This window comes from Heliangelus exortis, chromosome 9 (genome assembly GCF_036169615.1).
Source record: "Heliangelus exortis chromosome 9, bHelExo1.hap1, whole genome shotgun sequence".
Classification (NCBI taxonomy): domain Eukaryota; kingdom Metazoa; phylum Chordata; class Aves; order Apodiformes; family Trochilidae; genus Heliangelus; species Heliangelus exortis.
In genome coordinates, this window is record NC_092430.1 from 2,024,978 (window position 1) to 2,050,748 (window position 25,771).

At 47.9% G+C, this 25,771-nt stretch overlaps 1 protein-coding gene across 3 annotated transcripts in view; it reads right to left on the reverse strand.

Moving 5' to 3' along the window:
* STK25 (serine/threonine kinase 25) overlaps window positions 1-25,771 on the reverse strand; it is a 289,606-nt gene that overhangs the window by 2,806 nt on the left and 261,029 nt on the right. Inside the window, exons 2-12 of one of the 3 annotated variants that reach the window (XM_071751675.1) lie at window positions 15,230-15,365; window positions 14,259-14,385; window positions 8,258-8,488; window positions 7,151-7,207; window positions 5,986-6,094; window positions 4,624-4,781; window positions 4,161-4,346; window positions 3,796-3,941; window positions 2,946-3,060; window positions 2,608-2,679; window positions 360-496 (exon numbers count right to left, since the gene is read on the reverse strand). In XM_071751675.1, coding sequence (XP_071607776.1) covers window positions 360-496; window positions 2,608-2,679; window positions 2,946-3,060; window positions 3,796-3,941; window positions 4,161-4,346; window positions 4,624-4,781; window positions 5,986-6,094; window positions 7,151-7,207; window positions 8,258-8,488; window positions 14,259-14,345 — 1,298 coding nt within the window. In that variant the 5' untranslated portion in view covers window positions 14,346-14,385; window positions 15,230-15,365. Of the gene's footprint in view, window positions 1-359; window positions 497-2,607; window positions 2,680-2,945; window positions 3,061-3,795; window positions 3,942-4,160; window positions 4,347-4,623; window positions 4,782-5,985; window positions 6,095-7,150; window positions 7,208-8,257; window positions 8,489-13,934; window positions 14,016-14,258; window positions 14,386-15,229; window positions 15,424-25,771 lie in introns of those variants that run through there. The other 2 variants (XM_071751673.1, XM_071751676.1) reach the window with 2 other exon arrangements.

A 25,771-nucleotide genomic window follows, 5' to 3' on the forward strand; every position in this document is an offset into this window, starting at 1 on the left:
AGTCCCCAGTACCTAAGGCTCTTCTTTGCTTGACAGCATCCAATGGAACCTTGAGTGGCCAGGCACAAACTGTGCCAGCTTAAACCCATCAGAAGGAAGTGCTTAGAAAGCCCAAGTTTAAGGGTGTAAATAGTGTAAACACTTGGGTGGTGTTTACATTAGCAACCAGAGCACTGAATAGCTCCTTGGGTCACAAATACAGCAAAACACTTTACTTAGGGACTATCAGGTCAGCTGTCAGCAATATTCACTTTCTGTGTGTGTTGACTGCTCAGTACCAACCTCTGCCCTCATGATGGAGCAGAACAATGGGTCAGTGCCCTGCCATTTCCCCCCCAGATGACACTCTCAGCACTCACCTTTGTACCCGCTCCACCATGTGTGCTATCAGTTTGTCAGAGATGCCTGGGCAGGACTCCTCAGCCAAGCTGAAGGCATTCTCCAGCTCCTCCATAGCTCCCACGTTGCCTCCAGTCTGCTTGTGCTTATCTTTAAGCTGCAACACAGAATCAGTGCTCCTTATCTCACTGCAGAAAGCAGAGGTCAAGCAGTGCAGTACAGATATTGTCCCTTTCCCTTTTAGTATGGCTCCTGGAGGGCAGCCACATTATCCTTAAAAAAAATTACAAAGGGCTCTTTTTGTACACTAGGAAGTTCAATGTCTGGAGTTCAGATTTCCCTCCAGATGCTAACAGGAATTGAAGTCTTCAGCAAACAGGCCCAGATGTGCTCTTAAAGAAACTAAATGATATTAGAAATGGATCTGCAGCCTTAAAAACCTGTAAGCAGCAACAGAACAAAGAACTCCAGCTGTGGTTGAACCAGTACAGACACCTTTGCTGCTAAAGACAGCTTGGCACTCAGACACATGCCAAGGCTTGCAGACAGGGCAGAAAATAAAGTAGTAACACCAAGAGTCAGTCACCACCACCTTCAGTAACCACAGAGAAGTATGGGTTGCTTCTAGTGACTGGGAGCCAAGGGAGGTGACTGCCATGTGACAGACTCTCAGCTACTTGGCTTCCAACATTCTTCCCCAAGAGAGGGGAGGAAGGGAGCCTGCCCACCAAGATCTCCACGTGCTGACCTACATGAAAAGCCTCAGTTCCCATCTGTACTGGTAGCACACTCCAATTTAGGCTTCCCAACCATGAGTCTGCTTACCCGTGAGTCCAGCTGATAATTTGAAAACAGCTGAACCCCTGTCATCAGGAGCTCCTGAGCCTGAGGGAGGCTGCTGGAAAACACACCCATCCTCTACAGCATTTCCTCACTTCCTTCACACTCCTCGTGCAGCAGCTCTTTTCCTAGTGTGTATCAGTGCATAACAAGCTGAACAGAAATCAAAACCTTTTGTTGAACAAGCAATGTCTGCCAGTTAATCACTGTCCAATTCAATTAAGCTTCCATTAGGCTGTGCTGATGAAAGAGCTTTCCCTAAGTCTCACAGTTCTTTGCCTGAAGTTCTAGGAGCTCATCTTTTCTAGGAGCTCAGTTGCTGGAGCTCATCTTTTCTCCATGGTCCATAAAGCAGGAGAATGTAAATGATAATCCCCAGCTGGAGCTGTCCCTGTCCTCCAAGTCTCCCACTTAAAACAAAAATGGTTTTTAGGCAAATGAGCTGCCACCTGTTCAGTGGGGTAACTGCTCCCTGACACAAAGACTCAGCTGTGGGAGCAACTGGCACACACCTCTCCTCATCCAGAAGTGGCAGGGAGCATGTAGGGCAGCTCAGTGACACACAAAGGACAAAGATTTCTTAGGCCAAAAATACTTGTGATGCTAAAGCCAAGGATTAAATGTCTGATCTAAAAGATGTCTGATCTGAATGACCTGATCAAAGACTGCCTGTAAAATGAGACACAGAGTATGTCCTGCAGCTAATTTGCCAGTTTTTCATCAGCCTTTGATGCCAAGCACCTGCGATGGGATCAATCTGTGTTATCCTGGCCCCTTTCCACTGCAGAAAGACTTAGACTTGGCTTTTCTTCACTGCTTGGCTCTCCAGAACCAAATAACTGACCTTTTCTCCCAGGTTTCCAGATTTGCAGTTGCCCTCATCTGTGTTAATGACCCACCATGGGTCACTTTCAATATTAACATCCAGGAATACACATGCAGGAGACACAGAAAAAATTATGAACAGCATCTCAATAAGATTTTGATTCACAAAGAGCTGAATTTTGATTCAGCTCTTCTATGGAAACAGTTGATCAAAACCCAGCAGGTCTAAGAGGAACTAATAAGTGGTGAGAAGGAGAAAGTCTGAGGCTGGCATGAAACTAGAGCTGAGAGGACATATGCAACCAGCAGTGAAGCAGATTTCATCCTTGGAGAAGTTTTCTTCTGAACTCCTGGCTCACAGAAGCCAACACAGTGCTGTGCTTCCAGGAACACAAGTGCACTGGAGAGGACACTTCAGGTACATAATCACTTTCCTAATGTTCTGTACAGACCTCTCAACAAAGGCACAAATGCTTCATAGTCACTTAACCCTATACTAGGTACCCTACCCCAACCTCCCTGCTCCAAATCCTTCCCATTTACTGACCCATGGAAGGTATCTCTGTCTCCAGCCACCACAGACACCAAGAAGGTTCTACTCACCTCCCCAAAAACTGGGTGAACAAGCGTGGAGAGACACTGTGACCGTGGTTGCCTCTTGATGGGCTCAGTAGGCTAGAAAGCAACACAAAAACAAGTTAAAAGCAGAGGCAAAGGCTGCCAGGGCTCACAAACTACCAAGCCTTGGGTAAATTCACAGCACCTTGATGTCAGCCCCCTCACCAGGTCTCAGGGAAGCCACAGAATGTGACAACTCTGGGGCACTAAGCCTTGATACCAGACTCAAGTAAATTTTAGAGCATGAGTGACACAGAGGTTCCCCCTAGGGCCCTCAAAAGTTTGTGTTTGGTCTATTTCCAAAGGGATGACAGCAAACAGACCTTCTGGGAACCATGAAGAGCCATTCCTTTGTGCAGCTTGCTCAAGGAGTTGGGGCGAATCGTTGGTGGGAATGTCCAGATTGGACCCTGGTCTCCATCTTCTGTGTCTCCATCACTGCAAATAAAAAGGGGAAGGTCAAGACAAGGCCCCAGCTCCACACACTGGGTGTTCTACCCCTGCATTCCCACAGTCACAAACTCTTCCCCATCTGATTGTCCTATCACCACAGGGCTTCAGGCATTTGCCTAGCCCAGAAAAAATCCTGAAGGGAAACTACTTCAGTCCCTACAGCACTACAGAGACCTGAGGCAAGTTGTTTCCTGAGGCATCGTGTTTCCAACTCACCACAACCACCTTTTTTACCCTAGCCAGCCTGAAGATGTTTCAAATGCTAGTTAAATGGAGGAGAATTTCAGGACAACCCAAGTACACAGTTGAGGGGCCAGGCTGAGATGCTGCAAGCCAGCCTCCCAGAGTCATTGCTCACTTGAGTGGCTGCCTCTACAAGTGAAGTGCCACAGCACTTCTGATTCCTTACACTCAGCAAAGAGGCTGTAGAGATTGAGAACACAATAAAGCCCCACGTCCAGCTGAACAGGAGGTAACTGCCTGTTTCTTCAGGCAGCAGTCACCTGGTCCCACAAACAGATGCTCATATATTTTCCTGAGCTACCATGAGATCTCCAGCCCAGGGGGCAGAAGGACCCCAGGGCACCATCCCTGGAGGTATTAAAATCCATGCAGATGTGGTGTATTTCTGGACTTGGCAGTGCCAGGTTAATGGTTGGACTTGACCAGAAAGGCCCTTTCCAACCCAAATGGTTCTGTGATTCCACGCAGGGTACTTACATATCAGAATCTCCAGAACTGGAATCCTCTCCGTGTCCCTCCGACTTCCAGCGCTTGAATCGATCGATCAGCTCCATCAGGAAGGAGGTTTTCTTGGTGTAGCGTGTGATGAACTTGTGCTTCAGCAATTCTTTAGCTGTTGGCCTCTGGAGCAAATAAGGAAAGCCACATACTCTTAACCATCTGTGCACGTGGAGCATCGTGCAAGTGTACTGACTTCAGTTCTAGCCAGGCTTGCTCAGCCATTCTGCAAGCTCAGTACTCCCTCGTCTCCAGGATCCTTGCACCAAAAGGTCTTCCTGCTAAATACAACTTGGACCTGTGCAATGCTTTACCCCAGGTCACAGGTAGGCAGCAATACTCACAAATCTGGGATCCTTATTGAGGCAAGCTTCCACAAACTCCTTGAAGGGCTTGCTGTGGTGTCCCTCAAGCGTTGGAGGATTATTTTTGGGAATCAGGAAGAGAACTCTCATGGGATGCAAGTCAGAATTTGGAGGCTCTCCCTTTGCTAGCTCAATGGCTGTAATTCCCAGGGACCAGATGTCTGCCTGGAAGAAGAGCAAGAACAGTGACAGCACGAAAGAGAAAGGAGCAATCCTGCAACAAGGAAGCATGTGACATCAGCACAGTCTAAGGGCTGATTGCATGGCATCAGATGGGGTGTTTCATGTCAAACAGACAAACTTCTCCAACAGATCCCAAACTTTCCATAAGAGGAAAGCATCATTCTTGCTACAAGCAGTGCTCCCAGTCCCTGTATTAACACTGGCACCATCTCATGTACAGCAGCACCGAGCAGCAATCCTCCTCCTGCTCCCAGCTCACCTTAAAGTCATAAGCAGATTGTTTGATGACCTCTGGTGCCATCCAGAATGGAGTCCCAACAAAGGTGTTCCTCTTGATCTGTGTGTCTGTCAGCTGTCCAGCCACCCCAAAGTCAGCCAGTTTCACATCTCCTTGTTCCGAAAGCAGCACGTTGGCAGCTGTTCACACAAATGAGACCACAGGTTTCTGAACCAGCTTCAGACCACACAGAACTGAACACTGGGTGGTCTGTGGCATCCTCCTTTGCCTCAGTGACAGCCATTAGCTCAGACTGCCAGCTTCAGGCTCATTCTCATGCTCTGCTCTCTGCTGGGTGGCACAGAACAAGGTCATGTACTTGACTGGATCAGAGGAGAGTATTTCTAGGGTAGCAGTAAAGGGTGAATGTGAAGAGCCACACAATCAACTAGATTTTATTCCTGGTCACACAGAGAAGGCAACATGGCCCTGAAGTGATCTCAATTTCTTTTTCCAGAGCAGCATTCAGCACAGATTAAACAACAGATCCTTCTAAGGAGCCCACATGTCTTGGTCTTGTACTGCTTTCCACTCACTCAGCTTCAGAGAGTGGCATGGCTCAGGTTTTGGGATGGGGTATTTTTGGTAGGACTTTTCATTCCAAGACAGACCCTCCCACCTAACTTCCAGCATTTCCACACTCTGCTGGTGGCCAACAGTCCCACATGGCTTGAAGCACAAGAAATGTGTGGTCTCACAAACAAAATATTTTCTACATTATCTCCCTGCATGTGGTTTCTCTGCTCTGCTTGTTCACATCCCCTCCTGCACAGGGTCAGAATGCTTAGGATCCAACACTGGCCATGATTCCACAGCACTGTCCTCCCACCCTCCTACAGTTCTTTGGTGCTCTCTGCTCTTTGGGAAGCAGATGCCAGGTGTCTCTACATGCAGCCAGTGACTATAAAAATCAGTAACAGGATAAGCTGACACAAGCTGCCCTGATTTCCCAGGGCTGTGAACCCTGCACGAGGACAGCTCACCCTCCCAGTAAGTTATAACCATGATAACCATCATGTGCACACTGTGGGGTCCTGCAGGAAAGCTGATGTCCAGACAGAGCTGAGAGTCAGCTAATATTTGAGCTTGCCTTTCACTGACTCCTTTGCTTTGTCTGCCAGAGAAGAGCTACAGATCCTTACTGTTACTCTACACTCTAAAGACAGGAAAAACATGAGCTGCAATAAAATGACAAGCAGCACATTGATAAACAAGCAACCCAACAGGAAAAGCAGCACTAAGGAACCATCTTTGAAACCTCTCAGATTATTGCTGTGTAATACTTCTGAATTTTACGTTAGTAATATCCCTTACAAGAAAGAGAGCTGAGCTCTCCAAGCCTACCTTTGATGTCCCTGTGGATCTTCCTCTCAGAGTGTAGATAATCCAAACCCTTTAGGATTTCTCTCAGGATAGTAGCTATGTAAGTCTCCTCCAGGGGTCCTGGCTTCAGCTGATGGAGGGCAGAAAGGTGACTTAAAGGAGGTGATGTCTTGGATTTTCCAACCTCTCAGTTTGTTTGTTAGAAACCCTGGCCAAGCTGGCCATACTCAGCAGGAAGCACCTGCTGCATACCTAGTGCTGTGCACACAAAGTGGACGTTGCACCTGGCAACATCAAATGGAAATATCTTTGGGGGGTTTCTAATAAAGGCTTCCCAGACAAAGAGCAGGATGCTCATCTCTCACTTTAGCCTGGAAATACACTGGTGAACAAAACATCTTGGCAGTTTTGCTTGTTCAGGTCTCTGCTTGAATGCAGGAACTTAATTTCAGCCACTGCAACAAGCCAAGACAAGACTTCTACCCTCTGGCTATGGCATATTTTATCAAGGCTCTTCTCCTTTCCATCAGTTCTCCTCTAAACAAGTCCAGCCTTCTCAGTGCAATAATTGAAGTTCTGACACTAAGATGACTTCTGCTGATGACAGCCCCCCACACACACCCTTCATCCATGTCAGTGCAGGCTCAGCAGTTTTCATTACGTGGCCTTAGCTTACTGCTCTGGAAAAACAGGCTTTTTTGTCCTAAGGAGAAAACCAAAATCTTATGACAGAATCCAGCACAGCAGAACTTTGCCCACGTGCTTATTCTGCATTTGTACTCCCTGACAATCTGAGGTAACTCGTTAGACATCATTTGTATTATCAAACACTTGGGAATCCTGATCCTAGACCAGGTTCCTGCTGAGCTTGATGCCTGAACGACACCACAAACTCTTCTGAGGTGGAGCATGGATTCACACTGCTCACAACTGCTGTCACACTGCAGTTCACTGGCTCTCCCTGTTGTCAGGCAGAGCACACAGAAGAACAGTGCTTTGACAGCTGAGCTCCATGCAAGCATTTCCTGTTCTAGGATGTGCAGAACCAGCAGGTCTGTCCTATCCTTCAGGCACAGGGCTGTCAAAAAGATGCTGTGTGGCAAGTGAGCCTCTGGCTTAGGGGCATTTCAGAAACCAAAGCTCCAGCCAAGGTGTTTTCAGGGTCCAGAGCTTACCATGTACTTACCAAATCCAGCGCTGAACCACCCCCCAGGTACTCCATGATTATCCACAGCTTGGTGCCCTGCAAGCAAGAGCACAAGTCCAGAGCAAAGATAACAACAAAAGCAGAGAGAAAAGTGAAACACCCCAGAGACTGCAAGTCCTGCACATAACCCAGGAGCTGCTGCACACCACAGCCCTCAGAGGCTTAAGGAGGGAGCTCCAGGCTCAGTCTCCCCTGCTGACCCAGCACTGACAGGAGGCCTGCACCCAGTACATTTGTTTTTCTCAGTCTGCAGAATTATCTGAGCAAGCAAACTTAATGCCCCTACAGGCACCAGACTACACAGCCCATAGAGATCAGCATATTCTCAGGCTGGAGTCATTTAACTCCAACAGATCCAGCACATCTCCTTCTTGACAATGACAGGGAAGCTTTGCAGCCTTGATCTCATTAAAAGAACTGCCAGCTTGAAGGGTAAGAAGCAAAAGAAGAAATCTCCAGACTGAGGTTCACAGAATCCTGGCAAGGAGACAAGCAGCAGATCCAAGAAACTACAGCTGGGCCATTATATTCAGCAAAAGGCTGAGAAAATGCCTTTGAAAAATTAGGATTTGAAGGGCTCAACAACTGTTTTCTGCAGCCACAGTGAACACACACCTCTAGCTGGTCATCACTACCAGTAGCTTCCACTGAGGATTCTGAAATCTGTTCTCACCAGGTTCTTTTCACCATTTCTGATGAAATGATGATCACATGGTCACCAAGTAGAGTTTCAAACTCCTCTTCTTTCCAGGGTCCTAAAGCCCTCAGTGGTACTACCTTAAAACCGTGGCATTTTGGAAAAGTATTCCACAAACTCAGCATCTTCAATGAATAATTTTCTCTCCAGTACTCTCGGGACCACGTTGTAAGCAGGCACTTTATTTCCCTGTGCTTTGCAAGTGTCTTAAAGCCCAGCATTCTTCAAGACTGCATAAATACAGTGAGCAGAGCCACTCCTCTTCCTGCTGCCATGCTGACACCCACAAACTGGACACCTTCCCAGTGCTGTGTGCCACCACCAGCTGCAGCAGCACCCATCAGCCCCCCCAAGCTGTTGGCAAGGGAACTGCCCCAGCTCTGCCTTACCTTCAAGTAGGAGCCATAGTACCGGGTGATGTAGGGACTGTCACACTGGCTGAGCACTGTAATCTCTTGCTGAATGTCCTCAATTTCATCCTCAGCCTCCTCCAGATCAATGATCTTGATGGCAACCACCTCCTTGGTACGGTTGTCAATCCCTTTGTACACCTCCCCAAATGATCCTTTGCCAATCCTCTCCAGCTTGGTGAACAGCTCCTCAGGATCTACCCTGGAGTGCTGAACAAGGAAGCAGAGATGGGAAAAGTCCCTGAATGCCCAGGGCAGCCTGCAGAGTGCCATGGATACCCACCCATACAGCCCAGCTCATCTCTTACCATCTCTGGGCATCTACTGTGTTGTTTAACTCATCTGAAACTCACAGACCCTCCACATGCTGAGAAACTCAGGACAGAACACATCCCAGATGAGAGGAAGGGGAGAAGCTTTTTACACAGGCTTTCCACCCCTGCAGGAATTTGGGGGAGGAAGGGGAGAGAAGCCCAGAAGGAGAATGACCACAAATATCTCTACAGAAAGCATCAGCTCCTGCTCAACTGCAGCCACCAAATGGGTGCCAAAGCAGCTCCAGGAGCTCATGCACACTGAATAAAAGACAGACAAGGAGCACCAAACCCAGCAGCCTTCTTTTGAAGATCCAGATGAGAAAACATAGAATCCTAGAACTGGCTGGGTTGGAAGGGACCTCAGAGCTCATCAAGTCCAACCCTTGCTCCACTCCCCCCGTGGTTCCCAGCCCATGGCACTGAGTGCCACATCCAGGCTCTTTTGAAATATCTCCAGGGATGGAGAATCCACCCCTTCCCTGGGCAGCCCATTCCAATGCCTGAGCACCCTCTCCAGAAAGAAATTCTTTCTTATGTCCAACCTAAACCTCCCCTGGCACAACTTGAGACCTCTTGTGCCCTCTTGTCTTGCTGAGAGTTGCCTGGGAAAAGAGCCCAACCCCCCCTGGCTCCAACCTCCTTTCAGGGAGTTGGAGAGAGTGATGAGGTCTCCCCTGAGCCTCCTCTTCTCCAGCCTCAACACCCCCAGCTCCCTCAGCCCTTCCTCACAGGACTTGTGCTGGATCCCTTCCCAGCCTCCTTGCTCTTCTCTGGACCTGCTCCAGCACCTCAAGCTCCTTCCTGAGCTGAGGGGCCCAGAACTGGACACAGGACTCAAGCTGTGGCCTCAGAAGCAAGAAGCCATAGGAAGCTCAGAAGGATGTTTCCTTACTCTGTCTTCCTGCACTCATGGCAATGATTTGAAAGATTTGCACCCTACCCAACTCGTAGGGAGGATTAAATATTCCATTAATATAAGTTCACAGCAGCTGATTTCCAGGCCGCATCCAGCCCAGCTCTACTCAGATGTCTGCAGAGAGAGCCTCACATCTCTTGGAAGGACAGCACCTATCCCAGAGGAGACAGGAGAGCTGCATGGAGACTCCATCTGCAGAGCTGCTTTTCTGGAGTAGCCTCTCCTCTGGCTGGCATGCCCAGAAGCAAATAGCATTTCCCTCAATAGATCAGCACATCAACTGGGAAGCTACAAACACAACCATCATGGGACAAATACTGACTCCTTAACAGCAGCTTCCAAGTTAACTCTTTATTAAGATGAGTATGGACAAGAAAGGGAGGAAATCAGAATTGTTTTCTCATGCTATTTCACCCTGCCCAGCTGCAGACCAGGAGGTCCTGCTTTGCTTCATGCTACTGAAGGGTTATTTGTGGTGACGTTTCTTCTGCCTTTTTTAAGTAGTAAGTTTAATTTTAAAAGAAATAAAAAGCTGGCCTGAACGAAAGGAAGCAGCTGAGCCATTCCAGGGAGTTTTCCACACCCAGAACTTCTCACTCTCACCTCCACCACATCCCTCTGAAGGACAACTCCCTTGCAGGGGCCTTGAACTGGCAGAGACTTTATCTGAGAACAGGGCAGCTGCCTTCTTCCATCTCACAGCAGGTTCTGGCAGCAGGGCCATCACTGAGCAGCCCCAGGTTGCTGCTTAATGATTAAGCCATTCCAGGTTGTTTGCCTTCTGTGACCCAGTGCCTGGCAACACGGGGAAGCCAGGCCTGGAGTGAGCCTTACAGCCATCTCTCTGAGCAGGATTTCAACATCCATCCAGTCCAGGAAACAGAAGGATAATCCAATATCCTTGTGCATCCATGGCAACCCCCAAACAGGCTGTACTTTGAACAAATGCACTGCAAACAGACTGGAGGGGATACGCAGAGCTGAAAAGGAGCAGGAGATAAACAGGGACTGGAGAGAGGGAGGAGGGGGAAAGGATGAGGATTTGAGCTTGAGAAATGCCAGGAGACAACAGGAGAATAATGACTGCAGCACAGGGAGATCAGTCTGGCTAGTCCAGGCTCCTGAGAGGCCAGAAGCAGCTTCCACCTTACATGAAGGGGCAGCCCAGACATCACCCTGCACAGACATCCTCCAACAGGGTAAAAATGCTGCTCCCCACATCAGCCAACTACACATCAGGGAGAAGAGAGAGAAAGATCACCTCCCAGGAACACCTGGCTCTGCTGGGAAAGGAAACAGCATACACAGGAATCCTGCAGGGAAACAACCCTGCAAGACAAATTCACTTCCCTCCCACGTAAATAATTTTTCCATGAGAAGGGAAATGTCAAGGTGTAAGTTACTGCTCCCATCATCAGCCAGGAATGACACATCAAAGAAGCAGGAGTGATTCCTCAAGAACAAGATGTTAAACCTAAGAGCACTGGCTGCTGCAGACAGCTTTTGGGACTATTTATCAGGCTGACTAACACCTTATTTATTGGGCTCTGTAATCACAGGCAGCTTTGTAAACAAGCTCCACACTTCAGTGTCTGTTTATGCTGTTTTCTGTGGAATCATTTCAGGTGGGGGAAGTGAAGGAGACAAACCTTGCTGACAAGCACATGGAAACTTGCCCAAAGGGCTCCAAAAATTTTTACAGCTCTGATGAAGAGCCAAGACTACCACAGTAGGTTAGAACATGAAACTTTGTAAATACTTTCTCCCAGTACCTGTCACTTCAAAGCTGATGTGGAAATGCTTCAGAGCTCAGTATGAAATGCTTCAGAGCCTGAGGATGTGCATACCCTGACAGAGTTGCCAAAAATCACACAACTTAGCCAGAATCTACTGAGCAAGTATGGGACAAAGTGGTAGAGAATCAATCCAGCCAGGTTACAGCCTCCTGGATGACTGCTGCAGGACCAGAAATCTAACAAAGTTCTTCAGCTTCTGTAAACACAGCAGAGGAAACAGCCCCATCCCTGATTCAAGCAGGCCAACACCTGCTCAGCAAAACACCTTGGGAACTACCACTGTGGGCACAACAGAAAACATTCCCAGGTGATATGTTGTGGAGTAGATAAGATTACAATGCCCTGGAGTACATCTGCTCAGAAGCAAGAGTGTATTTTAAAAATTTCTGTTGGAGCAGCCACATGGTAACTCACAACTGAAGAGCAAATGTTCAGGTCAGTGCCTCAGCAGCAGAACAAATGTTGTTATGCCTGGAACAGAAGAGAAGCATCAGAAAAGAAGCACACTGCTGCAGTCAGGGGGGAGCTGGAGAGGAGAAGAATGCATTCTGTGTAGCCTGACTCACCCCTACCCCAAAAAACCTGCACCTGCAGATCACTGCCCTGAGGCATGTAACAAGCAGGAGATGTCCTTTTCCTAACAGATGAAATGCTTTACACCTGCAAAAATGAGCATAGATAACCCCCCAAAAAAGCTTATTAGCACCTGCTAATAATCATTCTGCAACTGCTCACCTGCTTGGGATCTTTCCACTTTCCTCCACGTTCACAGAACCTATCAGGACTGCAAAGCAGAGCTCAAGGCCAGAGTCTGAAGAGGCAGCTGAGCAGGGGCTGTTCCTTGTTCTGCTACACAATGCCTGAAGCCTTTCAGGGATGTCACCTCACCAAACCTCTTTGCTTGACTGAATGTCAATTACACAGCAGTTCTGGAGCAAAAAGCCTCATGCTGTTTCTCCCCACTGAGAGCAGAGATGTCCCAGTCAGGCATGAACAGCCCCTGGGAGCAGAGAAGACACAAAGCACTATCTTGGTTGTACATGCAGGAAGGGAACAAGTAGGAGAGGGATGAGGAGGATCTGCTGGCAATGTGCTTCACTTCTGCCCTCCAGGATCTCATCTCACAGCACAGGAAAGAAGGATCTGGCATCACAGGTGTGTTTGCCATCAGGAGCCACTCACTGAAGGCACGAGGAATGCTAAATCCTGGGCCACCACCAGAGATGTCTGCAGCAGGCACCATGTTCTCTTTGGGGAAATCAGATTGGTCTCTGGAATTATTTGAAAGCTTCCCTGTCTGTGTGATATCTGTGCAAAGCTCTTCCCATCTGCTAAACCTGGGACAATTTGGGACTTCTGGAGTAGAGAAGAGGGAAGTTCATGTTCAGCACCTTGAAACAGAGAAATTTGGCTGAGACTCACAACGTGCCTCACAGATAGTATTCTTTTGGTTCAAAGGAGTGAAGCATTACTTAGCCAGAGAACCTGAACAGCTTCTTCAAGGTCACATAAAGAAAAGCAAAACTAGAAACAGAACTTTAAACACTGTAATGCAAATACACCATCCAGCAGCAAGAGCTCCCAAGAAAGCCCAGAGGCCTGCTGTGCTCTGGGTACACAGCAAAGGGCAGCCAAGGAAAGAGCTGAGGCAGGGAAATGGAGGCACAGAGGGAAAGCAGCTTGGGGATCTGCCTGAGGTAACCCTACACATCAGGAATCAAAGACAAGTCCTCTGACATCCCAATCCAAGTCTCAGTTTTCACAGCACCTCCCACCACTGCTAAACTCTGGTGAAGAGGTCACTTCCTACTGCTCTTCCAGCAAGCCTCTGTCACAAGAGATTAGGAGGTCCCATCAAGGATTTCTGAAGAAACCCAAGGAATGGACAACACAGGCAGCTTTCCTATTCCAGGACCAGACACATGGGATGACACAATCTGACACTGCCTTACATTTGCATAAAAAATTCAGAGATGAGGCCACTGGAACTCTGATAAGCTTAATTAGTAAGTGTTATGTAAAAAAAAAAAAGCTTCAGAGCAACCTCCTCTGTAGCTACAGAACTCTCAGCCCTAACAAACATCCTTTCCTACTCCTTTAATTCCTCTCCCTGTACTATGACTCACTCAGGCACTATATTTGCATTTAATTCTGTAGATACTTTGGAGAAACAGTTTATGTGAGAGACAGGATGCAAACAAAGATGCATTGCAAATCATTTTTAAATGATCTTAAATCATTTAAATGATTTTAAATCATTTTTAAATCAGAAAAGGCTTGGAGAAAGCACCTCAAACCACTAAAGCTTTTAGTATTATAATCCTACACCCAGGAGCAGGACAGAAAAAAATGCCATGAATTGTCACAAAACCATGGTTTAATGTGACCTACATTGACATCTGCCAATAATCAAAACACTCCCCACAACCAAATTCAGAAGCAAGAAGATCCAAGCCAATAATATTAATGTGCAGTTAGTCCCAAGTCACTACATCATCTTTCCACATCCCTCTGATGAAAATGTCATCCCAACAACAGGATTTAACCACATCCACTGAAGCTTATATCTCTCAGAAGCATTAAACATTCAAATATCACTGCCTCTCATGCAACAAGGTTACCAGCACCATTTTTCTCAGGCTACAGTGATGAACACCTCAGTAAGGTATGTCTGGCACAGCTTTTCTGTTCCTAATTCTAGACTTCCCCTCAAAAAAATAATCAGAGAGCAAATCAGTCCTGTCTCCCTAAGAAGAGCAAAGTTAACCTCAGAGAAATGCACCATACTGGGCAAAGAATTCTCTTTCTGCATGGCTGCCAGTCCAACACCACCACAGGACTAAGCTGAGAGGTGTGCAGGAGAGATAAAGAGTGGCAAAAAGTGATTTTCTGGGGGTGTTATGTCTGCTCTTTATACAAGAGATGAAAAGAAATTTTTAATTGCCACTTACCTGGCTGGCAAACTCTCTCAAGTGAGCCATGCCTGCAGGATGGTCAGATATCTGCTTCTGCAAAACCAGGGAGGGCTGGGACGTCATAACACAGTGGCAAAGGGAGACTTTCTCATCCACTGGGCAGCTGCAACAAGCAGGAAAGCAAAAGCTCTAATTTGAGGCTGTTAGAGCCTGGCTCATTCCCCAAAAGAGCCACCTACACCTTTTTTCTCCTCTACTTCCAGTTCCCCGTGAACCTACCAGCCCATTCTAAGTATCCCAGCTCCTCCCTGCAGCCCCCCATTTGTCAGTTCTTTCCAAACGTGCCTCACAGATGCATCAGGGAACCTCATTTTGGTGACAAACAGCAACACAGGGGCAGGCACTGTTTTTCCTACCATCACCTCAGAATGCTCCCCAATACTGTAGTTCCCTGCACCACTGGGCCCTCATCACTGCCCACAGCCCCTGCAGTCACTGCCCCCAACCCTAACCCTAACCCCAGCCCAGCTCGCAGCACCATCCTCAGACACCCCTTTCCTCTGTAAGCCCCTCACAGAGCTTCCCCTCTGCTCCCCCTCTCCCCGCACACCCCCCAGCGCCCCTCTTTGTCCTCACGCACCCCAACCCCCCCACACCACCTCCAGGCGCTCCCTGCCAGCGCTCCCCAGCCCCGAGCTCCTCGATAGCCCTCTCCCCTCCAGCAACAGAAAAGCCCCAACCCAGAACCAACCCTCAGGACACCCCCGGCCCGGCCCTCTCCATGGTCTCCTCCCCACAGCCCCGCTCAGGGACCCCTAAACCCGCCTCGTACCTCACTCTCCCACCACAGCTCCCTCAGGGACACCCCCAGGGTCCCCCGCCCCGGAGCACCTCCCGACCCCCCCCTCCGCAGCCTCCCCGCTCCTGCTCAGGGCCCCTCAGACGCGGATCCCCGTTTCGCACGGCCTCCGGGGGATCCGCCCGCTCCCGGCTGCCTCCGCACCTACCCGGACAGCCCGCCGCCCCTACGGCCAACACTCCCTGCGCCAAGGGCGGCGCGGTGCCATGCCGGGCCCCGGCGCAGGGGAGCCAGAGCCGCCGCCCCGCTGCCGCTCCGCTCCGCTCCGGGCTGCAGACCCCGAGCTCGGCCGCGGCGGCGGGAGCGGGGGGCGGGAGCACCGGGTGAGGGGTGGGGAAAGCCGGGCCGGGCGCAACGGTACCGGGGCCGCGCTGCCTGCCGGGAGATGTAGTTCTCTCGCGGTGCTCGCCGGGCAGCGGGGTGACTCCGCGGACTACAGAGCCCGACAGGCCGCGCGCGGGGGTGACGGGATCCAGCGCGGGGGCTGCCGGGACGGAGAGTCCTGAGGGCGGAGCGGACTACACCTCCCAGGGACCCCCGCGGGCCGGGCCGGGCGGTACCGGGCCGAGTGGTACCGGTCCGGCATGCCCAGGGCGAGCGGGGATGGTGAGGAGCGGCCGCCCGGCACGTTGCCGTCCAGTAAGAGGATCCGAAGCCCTTCTGGACTCCCGGCGCTGCCCCTCAGGCTGGCGGCCGCTCCTCAGCCCTCAGGGGCTGCCCCAGCACCCGCCCAGGCCGCGGGACGGCCCCGCCTCAGCCTCAGTCCCCGCCTGGCCACGGCCTCAATCGCTGGCTCTGTGGGGTTTGCGGGTTTTTTGTCCACGTGCTTTAGTGTCAGCGGCTGATGGGACGTTTTCAAAGGAAAAAAAAAAGAACTCTGCTGAAAACTGGAGATTTTTTTCCTCACAGTTAACAAAACAGAGGGGACTTTCTACCAAGCTCTTGGCCTGGGTGCCTGCACGGCAGGCGTTTTGTCGAGCTGTTTCTTCTCATGCTGAGCTTGTGGTGCTTTTATGCGGGGCTGTATAGCAAGAGGAATCGCCTCAGCCGGACGGACAGAGGGGTCTCTGCGGCCAGCAGCCCTCTCCCATCTCTTTCCCTGCCCTCTGATCCCACCAGCCAGCACTTCCAGGTACTTGAGTGAAAACACCCATTAGAGAGAGGACTGGTATCAAATACCCCTGTAATGAGATAGTATCTTTGTATTTAAATGAGCTGTATCTCAGCTGGAAGGTTTTCAACAAAAGCTTACCTGTTGGATCCCTGGATTGCTGGAGTTGATACCTGCAGGACCAGGCTTCTAACCCCACAAAATATGATCATCTTGTCTCAGAAACATCCCTATTCCAATACATCACCTCGATTTAGGAGATGGAGGAACACGTGGAAGAAGCAGGAAAGGAAGGAGAGCTGAGTTCTGCTCCAGTTCTGCTGCAGCCAGGAGCAAGAGGTGAACTATTCCTTGTTTGCACATACACAGAGCACCCCTCAGGGAGGGGTAAGTGGGGAACTTGTGTTTATGTTACTCAGGAATCATTTGACCCTAACAGCTCAACAGCTCAGCTCTCTACCTCCTGTCACAGGAGCTCGGGAATTTAGCCATTGTTGGCATCAGGCAAGAGGGCAAAAGTCTCACAAAAAGAAAAAAAAAAAAAGAAAAAAGTTTATGTTAATTGATGAGCTAGTCTGAACATACACCAGAGAGCTGCCTCATTAACCTCACCCTTAGACTTTTAGGTGGTAAAGTGTTGGGATAGCAGTACAGAGCTGGTAATAACTGCAGGGAGGAGCAGCAATTAACTTGTTTTGGCAGCTTGATTTAGGGTAAGCCTTTAATAAGGATGATCAGCATGTGGGATTAGCATTTCCTGCCCATCTTAAATTGGAAAACCCAGCAGTTTTAGAGCTGGCCTTGCAGTACAGGAGGCAGAGGGGATTTAAATGTAGGCTGATGTTACCTCTTGTTTGGGACTTGTAGGCAGCCTGCCTCAGAGCAGCAGGGACAGGAGAGTGTTCTGCTTCTAATGATCCAGCTCTTTTTATTTATTTATTTAAACACTGGTAATTATGATTACAGAACAGTAACACTGCAAGTTGCATGGATGTGTAAAATTGTGGCTTCTGGGTCCTTCTGGGTCTGTAGGGCAGAGTGTAGGGCACTGCAGGAACTTCATGCTTTGGGGGTTCCTGCTGGTTTTCCCCTGCTGATTGCCATTAACTGTGAGGAGGAAAGGGCCAAGTGTAATCAGGTGTTTGCTATCTGTGTGTCTGCCCAAGCCTGGATGCTATGGTGAAATAAGGCTAAAGAACAAGGATGGATGAATGTTGCTGAGGTTTTTTTTAAATGACTTTTTCTTAAATTTATTTTTAAAGTATTTTTTTAAAGAGGATAGGCTGGTTTAGTTAATATTTTTCTTCTTTTTCTACTAAAACAGAGGCACAAACCTGAAGGATTAAGACAAAAAAAAAAAAAAAAGCTGGTGTTAAATGTAGTATGTAAACAACTCCTCTGCTCAGCTCCACACCTTCCCTTCCCCCAACCCCAGCTCCAAATCCCTTCCCCACTTGAAGGTAAAAGTGCTGCAGCTGTGTTGCTGTTTCCCCACCTGTTGCATACTTGTGTCAAACAGAAACCAGGTGCATTGGGAGGTTAAAAAAGTGTGATAAGACATCCTCAGGAGGCTCAGCCTGGAGCCCAGGCAGCTGGTAAAAGCAAGACTGCTGGTGAGCAGACAGGCAAGCCTGGAGCTGTTGTAACTCTCTAGCTAGTTACAAGTAGCTCTGCACCTTACCTGCTCCAGCTTAAGAAACTGTCCCAAGTGAAGCCTCTGTTCACGGTTGGTTCAGATTTTTTCTGCATGAATTATTCACAAGACCCAGATTTACCTTGTTCTGTGCCTCTTCAGTGTGGCATGGCCTGCAGACAGATGCCCTCTGGCTCCTGGGGCACCTTGCAGGAATTCTGGGTTTGGGATGGGGACACAAGCCTGGTGCTGCTGTCCGAGCCTGCAGAAGCTCCGGACTTTACACCCTGTCCTCCCCCTCCCATGGGTCTGCAGAGCCCTCACCGTGCTGCTGGGGAGCTCTCCTGTCCTTCAGGGCTGGGAGGTGTTTTAGGAGGGTTTTTTGCTGTTTCTCGGTGCCACCAGGTGGCAACAGCGCCTTGCAGGGAGGAGCACAAGGCAGCTCCTGCTCTGGGCAGGTCCCCGTTGCCCTGGTACAGCCTTATCCTGCGGGAGGCAGAGTCAGCCGGGCTGGAAAGGACCTCTCAGATCATCAAATCCAAGCCCTGCTCCTCTGCCGTGGTGCCGGCCCATGGAGCGGTGCCCAGAGCCAGGGAACTCAGCAGCAATCCCTTGCAGAGGAGGGAGCAGGGGGAGCTGGTGGTTGGGACTCTCAGGTTCCCAGCTGCACGGGCCAACCCGGGCTCATTTTCTTAGGTCTGCCCTGGCTACAAAAACAGCAATTCAGGGGTAGTGGGGGTAAACCACTGAGATTAAAGTGTGTGTCACTGTCCCGGGGGGGTGACAATGACTTCAGAGAGGTGGAAACAGCTGTTAAAGGTGGTTGGGTTACATGGTGGCTCGGTGACATTAGAGCTCACAGGATCATAGAATTGGCTGGGTTGGAAGGGACCTCAGAGCTCATCAAGTCCAACCCTTGCTCCACTCCCCCCGTGGTTCCCAGCCCATGGCACTGAGTGCCACATCCAGGCTCTTTGGAAATATCTCCAGGGATGGAGAATCCACCCCTTCCCTGGGCAGCCCATTCCAATGGCTGAGCACCCTCTCCAGAAAGAAATTCTTTCTAATATCCAACCTAGTATTGCTAAGGGGCTGCAGTGGTTTTCTGTGTTGTACTTTTGGAGATGACTATTGCTGCAATATGCAGCTAAGCAGTAACACTATGGGAACAGTAGACAAGAGGATGACCATGAGCCAGCAGTGTGCCCTTGTGGCCAAGAAGGCCAATGGCATCCTGGGGTGCATTAGAAAGGGGGTGGTTAGTAGGTCAAGAGAGGTTCTCCTCCCCCTCTATTCTGCATTGGTGAGGCCACACCTGGAGTATTGTGTCCAGTTCTGGGCCCCTCAGTTCAAGAAGGACAGGGAAGTGCTTGAAAGAGTCCAGTGCAGAGCTACTGAGATGATTAAGGGAGTGGAACATCTCCCTTATGAGGAAAGGCTGAGGGAGCTGGGTCTCTTTAGTTTGGAGAAAAGGAGACTGAGGGGTGACCTCATCAATGTTTTCAAATATGTAAGGGGTGAGTGTCAGGGAGATGGAGTTAGGCTTTTCTCAGTGGTGACCAGTGATAGGACAAGGGGTAATGGGTGTAAATTGGAGCATAGGAGGCTCAAGTTGAATATCAGAAAAAATTTTTTTACTGTAAGGGTGACGGAGCCCTGGAACAGGCTGCCCAGGGGGGTTGTGGAGTCTCCTTCACTGGAGACATTCAAAACCCACCTGGACACGTTCCTAGGGGATGTACTCTAGGGGGCCCTGCTCTGGCAGGGGGGGTTGGACTAGATGATCTTTGAGGTCCCTTCCAACCCCTATGATTCTATGATTCTATGAACAGTTCTCTTCCTGTCAAGATCCTTCTGAATCTGTCCCCTTCCCCAGGTATATGCCTTTGCCCAGTTCAAAGTGGACCTTTCAAGTCCTAGGGAAGAATGCACTTGTACAAAGAGAAGCCAGAGCTGGACTTCATCAGCAGTTTTTGTCTTTGTAGTTTGCATCTGGACCTGCCCACTAAGGTTCTGTGTACCATGTGACACTCGAGATCATGTGGAAACAGTTTCTACTTGGACTTGCATGCTAAATTGAGAGTTTTAAATGGGGACCTTCTCCCCCCTGCTTAACTGTATTTTTGGTGAAGGTTTTGAGTGGCAGCAGTGAATATCTTATCTGAATTTGTCCCAGGAAAGCAGTAGTGCAGTGCTCTAAATTTGAATTACTCCTCCCTTTGGTGTGAGGCATGGGGCTGATCAGTTTTGCTCCATGTGGATGCACCACAGCTCAGGGTAAGCATGAAGTGATTTTGTTTTGGCAGTAATGTGCTACTCCAGGCCTTAAACCTTGCTCACTGAAAGAATGCAAGGAGGCATCCCAAGAGGATTCTGTGCCTTACAGGATACATCAGACTGAGCTGGTTCTGTAGAAATCCACTTTGTGCTTTGGTGATAGCTCTTTGTGAGATCCCTGCTTGAATGGAGACTGCAGCACGCTGCTAAAGTCTCCTCATTCCTGCTTTCAGTCTGTATCACTACAGATCTTGCCATATTGACTGCATGGGCCTATTTTTTTTTTTTTTTTTCCTGCTGATTTTGTGGCTCTTGAGTGCTCAGCAAAGAAATCCTTCCTCTCCCAGCCGAGCTGGCAGAGTGCAGTAAGCCAGAGTGAGGCTTGCAGCTCAGGATGCAGCTGACTGACTCTCCTGTTGGCTCAGCATTCCTTTGCTTCCTACAGTGACTGATCCCCAAATTAAACTGGAGTTTTTCCAAGCTGAGAGCATGGAGTACTTGTTCTTCCAAGCCATGTTGCTGTCTACTGGTAGAGGACAGTTGAAGATGAAGCTGAATCCTGGGCTCCTGCAAGAACTCCAGGCTCTGCTGAGGCAGAGATGGATGTGGAAAATGTTATTCCTGGAGACATTTTAACTTTTCTACTAGGCTTTTCTGACTGCCTTGGAAATTGTGTGCAGGTGAGGGGTGGACATCTGCTTAACTGAGTGATGAAGGGTAGGTGCCAGCATGCAGTTTATCTGGGGGGTGGACTTGGCACTTACTGAAGGCTTTAAGAGAGAGTCCTGTGTGGAACCAGAGTAGCTATGGAAGTTGGTGTAAATGCTTCTTGAAAGAGAACAAAATGCTCTGCTGAAACTGATATCATGACAGCTTCAGTTACCTACCTGCTTTTCAAATGGAGCTTCTAAATAGGGTTGAATCCATTTGGAGTTAACCACTCAGAAAAAGGAGGAAAAAAGAGATTGAACTATCCAGGGCTACTGGAGGAAAGAAGTTTGTTCTAATTGCCTGGGCAGATTGGCTAAATGCCTGCTTTCTCACCTGTAGCCAAACTGGGAACAGGAGTACTCAGCTGTAATTCTGATAAAGCTACACTTTGGTCATACTTGTGTTTCCAAAGATCTCTGCAATTCAGAGACTGACAGCATAACCTGTTCTCTGGGATGCTTCTCATCCCTTCTGCATTCAACTGAATTCATCTGTGAAACTTCACTGCATCTTGCTGAAGCTTTTGCTGTCTGAGCTGACCTGCTTTGTGAGGACAACTCCAATTCATGGGAGCCATTTGGAGACTCCATGGGCAGGAAACTCCCCTTTTCATTTCTGTGTCTGAGAATCATAATTTCTTCAGCAGAGTAAACCCATTGTAGTGTGGATTTCTGGATCCAAGTTCAGTATGCAAGGTCTGACAGAGAAAAAAACTTTCATTCTCTCCCCAGGTGACTTGACAGCTGTTTTTCTCCTTGCTTATACTATTTTTTCTTACCAGTAAATGTTTTTCATGCCATTAAACTAAAATATAGCACTAAATCTGATTGCTAGGATGCATGTACTTCAGAGAAAAGAACTCCAATGCTGTCTGAGATGCCTCGTGGAGGAAAACCTACCCATTCATTTTTTCTTACGAAAATACTCCTCTTTGTTCACATTTTTCCAGAAACATTTGTGAACAGGAAGATGCAGAGCCATCTGTATCAATGCACAGTAGCTTAAATTAGGATTCTGAAAAGTTTTTTCTGTCCTCTCCTAAGAGAAGGTGCAAAGCTACCCTCTCCTTAATGTCTCTCTCTGATGAGGCACTTACTGCTTGCATCAAACTTCTGTTTAATAATGGCCACTTCCATGGCCTCTGCTGTCTGGGCTACAGCTACCAGCTACTCTCAGCTACCAGCTACTCACAGCTACCAGCTACTCACAGCTACCAGCTACTCACAGCTACCAGCTACTCACAGCCATCTGAATTTCTGCAAGGTTCACTGCTAACTTAGAGAAATGACTTGCTCAGTCTCCCACTGCAGTGGCCTGATCTCATGGCTGCTTCTAGAACCGAAGCTCTCCTTAAATCACCAAGATTGTGTTTCTTCTAACAAAATGCAGGCTAGTGCTAGCAAGAGCTTTTGTGCTCTTTGGCTTCTATCCAGAGAAACTGCTTTGTGGTTAAAGGAAATGAGAACTCAGACCTCGAGTGAAAATGTTCAGTGGGAGTGTGCAAGAGAGAGAGGGAGGAGGAGCCCCCCGTGGGTCTGTGTGGATCTGGTTGTGCTCTGATCATGCATGATAAGCATCATCTATTTTGTTTTTTTTTTAAATTAAGAACCTATGTATGGCTCATGCCATGCTCCCCATTGACTTTGCAACTTCTACAGGAGGAACAGCAAACATTTGGCAGGAAGCACAAAAGACAGCAGAGTGCCATCTCCTAGAGGGCTGTGAGGAATGTGCTCTGCCCTTAGGGGAAGGCTGACAATGGGGGAGGTGCTCAGGTTGCTGGTCCCACTCCAGCTGTTCTTCAGGGTGTGATCTGACTGTGTGTGTGTTGGCTGTCCCTGTCACACAGAGTGATGCTAAACCCTTACCCCAGCACTAAACCTTCACTTGGAATTTTTTACTGCAGTAACTGTGCACTTCAGCTTAACCTAGGCACGTGAATGGGATACCTCCCTTCCCCAGAAATGTGGCTTTATGTATTTTGATTTCCTTTCATTCTAGTTTCACCAGTTAACCTTCTCCCTGCTGCTGAGGGATGTCAGATTTATGCTGGCTGCAGCATTGCTGGTGGTTCTCCCCTGGATGACCTGTGGGGTACTGCACTCTTGCTGCCTCTTCATGTGCCCCTTCCTCAGGTGAAATTTCTGGAGTGTCAAATGGAATTTTTAGTGCAAGTTTTCCTTAGGGTTTATTCATGTAGGTGAGTAAACATTTCAGAGAATCATCTAGGCTGAAAAAGACCAGTCCAGTCCAGTTTAAGCTCTTTCTTTGCTTTATAAAAATAGAAATATTAGAGCTGTGTGCATCTGTTGAAATTCAGAAGTGATATAAAGCACAGGAGAGTGATAGGTGAGTGTCTTGTAAAGCACAAAGAGCATTGTTCATGTTGAGCTTGTTTTTTAGGCTTGCTGTGAAAAGCAGTCAGTGTTCCCAGTCTGTATCAGATTTATTCCCTGCCCTTGCTTTCCAACTCCTCATAATCCAACTGCAAACTGAGTAGCTCAGTAGGAGATCTCTCTGAGAATGCAGCTCCTCTGGGGTTTTGACTTCATCCCCAGAGAAGGCAATTGGTCTCAAGCTGCTTGTTCATTTCCACAGTTGACTCAGCTCAGTAACTGAATAAGAATTGTTCTGTGTTGTGAGGTTATTTTCATTTTGGGTGTTTTTCTGCATTCTGTAAACCTTCCCAACTTCACAACTGCTGGTTTAATTAAGCACATAAAGGCATAATTTTATTTCTGTTTTTTTAATTGCATTTGTTTGAATGTTCAAGGTGCCATACACTAGCCACATGAAGGAAAAATACCCTAAGTAGATAACACTCTGGACACATTCAGATTTCTGATTTGCATTAGCTGCATAATTTCTTAAATAAACATCAGTTTTCTCCTTTAAAGTTAAAAAAAAAAAACAAAAACCACAAAACTCTAGCATTGAGCTGTGTTCAGCTGCAATTAACAGCTCTTAACATCCTGCAAGCCTGAGACTCGCCCTCTTTTAGAAACAAATACAAACCCAGGTTGACATCAGTGACCTCAAACAAGATTTCCTGCTTGCTGATCCTTCCATGTGATTAAAACAAGAGCTGAATCAGCTGCTGAAGTGGGTCCACCCTAAGCATTTTTGGCAAAGGTTTTTAATGTCTGGCCAGATGTTTGGTGCTGTCAAGCCAATGTGCAGTGCAGTCTGATGCAATTGAGAAGGTGTGCAGGCTGGCTTAGCTCTTGCTGAACTGATGGACCAAGATCTGAAGCAGATCTTTCCTGAGATGAGAGCCCAGAAAAATATTCAGGATGTGCTGTGGAGCCTAGGAAGGGATCATTAATGAAGATGATGGGGCTTTCCATCTTCCCTGAGCAAGGGTGGGCATATGGATGTAGCTTATCCCAAACATGTCAAACAGCTGCTGTACCCAACAGCCTTTCAGAATCATGTAAATACTCTGTCCAAAAGGTTTCCAGTCAAAGTAAAGGAGATGGTGGAATTAAAGGTCAACAAATGTAAGTTAACCCTGCTTTGGACATTGACTTAAGCTCATGTTTCAGCCAGAAGGAAAGAACTGCTTTTGCCTTGGCTCTTGTATGTGCCTGGTTAGGATACCTGAATGTCAGGCAACAAAAGGTTGCCATTTTTTTCTTCAATTTTTGTTTGTTTGTTTGGGGTTTTTTACCATTTTTAATTAAAGTCCTTTCTTCAGAAGACATGAAAGCTGTAATCTTAAAAAGCTGGGAAACACAGACATGCTGAGTACTTGTTGCTCTTGCAGAAGGATCTGTTGATTACCTGCTGTCAGCATTTCTCTGTCTTCTGCAATGGGCTATGAAGCTGTAGATCACCACAGCTGCACTTTTATATTCAGAGAATACACAAATACACTATTTGTATAGTTTAATGGATGTTTGTCATGGTGGCAAAACTAAAATAATTTCCTTCTGCTCCTAGCCACCATGTCTGTACTAATGCCACTCTGCAGATGTGTTTTGGATGGAAGGCCTATTGCATCCAGATGAAAAATAACCAGCCTGCTCCTTGAACCAGTTCACAGTGCCAGCAAACACCAAATTACAGCAGTGCAATTAGGAGGGACAGTTTGGGAATAGGTGTCAGCAGCTGGAGGTGAAGGTTCCTTTAGCTGAACCTGCTGCTGCTCATGAAAAAATGACATCCCTATACTGCTCCACCAAGTAAGAAATAACCAAAGGAAACCAAATCTTGTTAACTTTTTGTCAACATGGAGGACCACGAAGAGTCCTGTTTGCTCTCTTGAGAATAAGTGACCTCAGTAGGTGTTTTCTGCCTTTTCTTTTGTGGTGATGTAGCATGCAAGTGTTTTGTGTTTCAAAACAAAGCTATAGCTGTTTAATAACTCTTATTTCTTCTTTGTGTCTGCTGCTTCCTTGGCTTGTGAGATGATCCATTCAGTAAAATGTGCCATTTTGGAGCCAGTTAGGGATAAGCCACAAGCAAAGCAATTACATCTATTCAGTTAGGTTCTTCAGCTGATGCCACAGCCTCATCAAATGCATAGATTTAGCCAGAAGCTGCTGGTTTATAGTGGGCAGCTGCTGATCTGATACCTGGGTAGCAGTAATTGCCTCACTTCAGGCAACATATTTAGAATAATGTTCAAGAATGCTGGTAGAGATGTTCTGTGATTCAACTGATGGCACTTTTTGCTAGCAGTAAATTCATGTTATATGTTTCCCCTTGCTGTGTTGGTACAGCAGTTCTGGATTACTTTGTCTGCCTTTGTCAAAGTATATTCCTTCTATAACAAAAGGAGGCATTATCACACACTATGGGACAATGTATCCATTTTATTAAAAACCACTGGAGAAATTTCTCTCCTCGAGACTCGTAAAATGTGTATAACTTGCCAGTTTTCAGTAATTTTTTTTTCTCTTTGTTCAGGGCTTCCTCCTTAGCATAAAATAACTACTTTTTGCTCTGCCTTTGTC